Source organism: Diaphorina citri, unplaced genomic scaffold (genome assembly GCF_000475195.1).
Source record: "Diaphorina citri unplaced genomic scaffold, Diaci psyllid genome assembly version 1.1 scaffold19161, whole genome shotgun sequence".
Classification (NCBI taxonomy): domain Eukaryota; kingdom Metazoa; phylum Arthropoda; class Insecta; order Hemiptera; family Psyllidae; genus Diaphorina; species Diaphorina citri.
The window spans coordinates 58,600-64,193 of NW_007396514.1; the positions used below are offsets into that span (position 1 = coordinate 58,600).

Here is a 5,594-nt window from a genome sequence, read left to right on the forward strand (position 1 = left end):
ATGTTCCTAGCAGGAACTTTAAGAATAGACCTGGGCCTTAAAGAGGACACAGGACGTGTATTAGGCACATTAATTTGTATCAGAAGTATCTTCTTGAAACCTTATTCGAGTAGGTTTATTTGAACCTTTAGAACTAGGGGTTTTCTCAGGAGATGGACTAGGACTTTCACATGAATTTGAACTCTTTAAAATATGTTCCCTGTTACGTTGATAAGTTACACCCTCAGGGGATTGAACCCTGTAACTTCTCATTGGAATCACTTCCTCAGTAATTATAGCAGGAGTCCAATGAGACTTAGGATTCAATTTAAACAATACTTTTTCTCCTATGTAGACTTTAGGTAAAAATTTTGCCTTCTTATCATAATGAAATTTCATTTTACTTTGTTTCTTGTACATTTTTTGTTTTTCATTTTCTATGTTTATAGGACTAGGTTTGAGAGTCGATTCAGATGTTGGAATATTAGACCTTAACTGTCTAGACATTAGCAATTTTGCTGGAGACTCAATACCTTCAGCTTTTGGAGCATTTCTAAATTGCAATAAACCAAGATAAACATCTGAATTTGACTCTTTACATTTTTTCATGATATTTTTTACTGACTGAATTGTACGTTCTACTAAACCATTGGATTTACTATAGTGAGGTGAAGTTTTGACATGTTCAATGTCCCATGACTGACAGAATCGTGCAAAGTCCTGCGAGTTGAACGGAGGACCACCATCAGAAACAATTTGGCATGGAATACCATGTCGACTCCATACACTTTTGCACTGAGTGATTATAGTCTGGGCATTATATGAATTGACACAACAGATCTCAAAATATTGGGAATAGTAATCCACCATGATTAGATAGTTTTTTGACTCAAAGTGAAACAAATCCATTCCAAGTTTTTGCCATGGAAGACTGGGAATGGTATGAGGTAGTAATGGCTGCTTTTGATTAGATTTCCTGAATTTTAGACAGACTGGGCAGGAATCTATCATGTGACTAATATCTTCATTCATACCTGGCCAATAAATTACTCCTCTGACAAGTTGTTTGGTTTTCTGAATCCCCAAGTGACCCGTGTGCATACGTTGAAGCATTTCCTTCCGAAGACTAGCAGGAATTAGGATGCTCCTCTTTTTGAATAGAATGCCATCAACTAAGTGCAGATCATCTTTGAAACTGTAGAATTGTCTCAAGTCATCGTCCACTTTGTTCTTCGGCGGCCATCCATCCAACACGCAGCACTTGACTCTTGACAGCTGGGGATCATTGTCTGTCTTCACTTTGATTTGTTCAAGTTTGTTGTCTGAAACATTAATCGAATGAATTAGAGAATTGCCATGAATTCTAAGATTTTTATCTAATTTTTTAAAAACTTCATCAATTTCTTCAGACTCATTATTATTTTTAATATTTGCTCGACTAAGAGTATCTGCTATATACATGTGTTTGCCTGGCACATGAATAACATTTAAATCATAACCCTGTAATTTTAACATCATTCTCTGTAGTCTACATGGAACATCCGACAAAGACTTTTTAAAAATTGAAATTAGTGGCTTGTGATCTGTATGCACAGTCACTGACTGACCATAAATATAGGAATGATATTTGACACAACCAAAGACAATGGCTAATAATTCCTTTTCAATTTGACTATAGCGTTGCTGACAGTCTGATAGACTTTTGGATGCATACGCTATTGGATTTTGTCCATGCATGAGCACAGCTCCCATTGAACTACAAGAAGAATCTACAGAGAGAGTTAATGGCTTATTAGGGTCAAAATAGGTTAAGACTGGGACTGAAGAGATAATCTTTTTAAGATTTTCAAATTCAGCTTGATGATTGGGTGTCCATGACCAAGATGTATTTTTCTTAAGAGAAGACCTTAGACTGACTGTTAATTGACTTAAATTTTTCATAAATTTGCCTAGATAATTGACAACACCCAAAAATCTTTGTAATTCTTTGACATTTGTTGGAGCTTGCATGTTTTCTATAGCCTTTATCTTGGAGTCTTGTGGTAACACACCATCTTTACTGATAATATGTCCCATGAACTTAACACTTGACTTCCCCAGTTGTAGTTTCTTTTTATTAAACTTGAGACCAATTTCAGAGGCTTTTTCAAAAATTTTGGTCAAGATTTCATCATGTTGGACTTTGTCTTTGGCAAAAATTAGGATATCATCAATGTAAATCTGAATGTTGGGAATATCTCTTAATAGATGCTGAAGTGCATGTTGAAATACTTCACTTGCGACACAAATTCCAAAAGGCATACGATTAAAGGAAAATACTCCAAATTCAGTATTGAAACTTGTAAGCTTAGAGCTTTCTGGATCAAGTTTCAAAGACCAGAATCCTGACTTCAAATCCAACACAGAAAATATTTGAGAACCACTGACTTCTGAGATAAGTGAATCCAAGGTAGGTATGCTAAGCTTTGATCTGATTACATATTTATTTATGAACCGTGGATCTAAACAGACACGTAAAGAACCATCATCCTTCTCAGGACATGTTATTGAACTAATATAGTCACAAGGCTCATTGACTTTGGACAGAATACCTTGTTCAAGCATGGAATCTAATTCTTTTTTGACTTTGGCTTTTATTCTAAAAGGACATTTCCTAGGTGGGTCAATGTGCTTTGGTGCTGACTTATCAAATGGAATGGAGTACAAACCTGGCAAAAGGCCAATTCCTTCAAACAAATGGTCATATTTTTCTAGTAGTTGACTATAGTCATTATCATTAGAATTATTGACAAGAAAATTTCTTTTGATAAGACCTAACTTTTCACAAGTACTCAGACCTAAGATTGTTTTTTGATCAATACTTGTAACAAAGAACTCTATAGACTGTGTGACATTTATTTGACTAGACAAAATTTTGCACTTTATTAAGGCTGTACCCATGACTGGTATCCTATTTTGACTATATGAGGTTAGTCTAACATTATTACAAGGCAAAATATTTTTTAAATTAAGATTTAAGACTGAATACATGTACCTTGATATGATGTTAACTTGACTGCCAGTATCCACTTGGGCTGACGTGACTTGACCATTGATCTCCATTTCAATATCCCATGAGTTAGCTGACTGGATGCTTCCCACATGAAATTCTTGAATTGGTAGTTCCTCATTGACATAATGTTCACCAATGTTTTTGACTGACATGATTTTGCACATTTTTGCAAAATGATTTCTTCTTCCACATTTAGCACAAGTTTTTCCCCACGCTGGACATCTGACTCGGTGAATTTGTCCACACTTTTGACATGATGTAGTCAACTGACTTGAAGTTTGACTTGACTGACCATTTTTATTTGACTGACGACTGACTGACCTTTGATGACCTTGACTCCTGTGATCTTGACTAGATGATCTCCCTCGATTAAAATTTCTTGACTGGTGATATATCTTGTTGATTTCATTACTGTCAGTTTCCAAAATTGAGACATGCTCTCGACTAGCTACTAGACTTGTGGCAACTTCCAATGCTTTCTCAAGAGTAAGATTTCCATCTTCCAGTAATTTCTGTTTGACATAGTTGTAGTCATTCCTCATATTGCAAATGAATATGTCTCTGACAATGGAATCGGTTTCAGGGAACTCGCAAGATTTGGCAAGATTTCTCAGTTCCGTAACAAATTCCATTATGTTTTGGTCTGGGCTCTGCCTCTTGGTGAAGAATCGATTTCTTTCCATTGTGATATTCTTTTTCGGACTGAAATAGTCACTGAACTTCTTCAAGAGGGCCTCATGGGTGACTTGGTCTAGGTCAAGATTAAAAGATTTGAAAATATCTAACACTTCACCACCCATGTGATGTAACAAGTAACAACAAGGAAACTTTCCTTTTGTCATCTTCAGACTCGAGATTTGTGGCTCTCAGGAAAATTTTGTACTGCAATACCCATGAGTTCCATTCTACCTGGAGGTTGGAGGCAGTGAGATTTAACTTTGGTAATGACGTGTTATAGGTTTTTACCGGCTTTGTCTCAGACATTGCTCTTGTGAATGACTAGTTTTCACGATGGACTTTTGACTGGGCTGACTTGGGCGGAATTTTTACGACGTTTCAGAATGACTGGGCTTGACATTGAAAGTTTGACTAAAAAAACGACCGATACTGGGGCTTTGACAATTGAAAGTTTGAACTAAAAAAACGACCGAATTCGACGAATACGTGCGTCTTGAGGCTTGACTTGATAATAAATCTTGACTAGAAATCACGACCGACAAGAACACGCACAGCCGGAACACGACCGATATTGGGCCAGCGCGACACGAGGATTCGGGATCGAATTCGACTGACACCTGACACCAATCGTTAATGTTCCTACAAAATGAGTGAGCAGACACAGCATTTGGGCTTAACCCTAGAAACAGAAACACTTTATTGAGGAACATTAAACAGAGAAACACCTTAAGATTAATTAGCCAGCAGATTTTAATGATAGGATATGAAATTTATTTATCTGTTATTATTAGGCTCTGGCCCTCATGGGCTGCCGTACGTTCGCAACCTCGTTCGTCGTCGTCTTGCCTATGTTACGCCGGAACCTTGTCTGATCGCGAATATCATCCCCTTGGGGATGCCACCCACGCCATGGTCCGAAAAGTTGTTTTTGGACTCCACCTATGACGTATGATTACTGTTACCAATCAGAGTTAGACACGGTTGGCTGAAGTCAAATTCCAACTGTTTCAAACCTATGACGTAGGCGTACGCTATATACGTCATAATTATACCATAATATAGATCATACACGTAGTGTAATCTATATATTGAGGGTGGTACCCTAACCCTGGATTGTAGCCAGAGAGTTAAAAGCTAAGACACTTTTAGCAGGGATGTGATCAAGAATAGATAGTACTTAGCAGGGATGAGAAGGATAATCATGTTAATTATCTGTAACAGAAAGAACTAAACTTATTATGTACCTTGCTTTGGAAGATTTCGAAGAGACCCAGATCTACCAGTGCGATCTTTTTCCTGTGCTTTTGAATAACAGGGGAAGTAAGAGCGTGTGGGGGAGTGACGCGAACTTTGTCTCAATAAGCCATCCCGTCTGTAAGCACGTTTTAGTTTTAATTAGTTTCACCTTATTTTATTAGTGTTAATTCTTCAAAGTAAACATTTTCTCATTTTATTGGGCCAGTTTAATTGTGTACACCGTAGTAGCTGTGTTACTTATTTACAATGTCTGGTCCGAGAGAAAGTAAGGAGAATGGGAGACAGTCGAGGAACACGACGCCCGACATATACAGTATTGTTACAACCCTGCAGTTCATAATAAAACTTGCAATAGGCAAAACAGAACTTCATATTCCAAGCCGTTCAAGTTACAAGGGGTTCGCCTAGGACTGTCTGGAGCCAGCTGTATATTATCTCTTATTTACAGTATATTCTGGGTACGGCTCAATGATCGCTTGTACTAATGCATAATTTTATTCTCCTGTACAATAAAATAAAGAATAAAAAAAAAAAAATAAATAAAATAAAAAACACAGAGCCGCACACACGAGCTGAAACTTTGATTTACGTTTCTAGGGTCCTCAAACACGTGTTTTGGTAAGCTAAA

At 37.1% G+C, this 5,594-nt stretch overlaps 1 protein-coding gene across 1 annotated transcript; it reads right to left on the reverse strand.

Moving 5' to 3' along the window:
- Nucleotides 1–219: 219 nt before the first annotated feature.
- Nucleotides 220–4,118, reverse strand: LOC103523303. The gene is made up of 2 exons (XM_008488360.3): nt 3,014–4,118; nt 220–1,301 (listed from the first exon to the last, which is right to left on the reverse strand). Exons 1-2 carry the CDS (start codon nt 3,871–3,873, stop codon nt 1,289–1,291), a joined length of 873 nt encoding a protein of 290 aa, XP_008486582.1. The 5' UTR covers nt 3,874–4,118; the 3' UTR covers nt 220–1,288.
- Between the last annotated feature and the right edge of the window lie 1,476 nt (nt 4,119–5,594).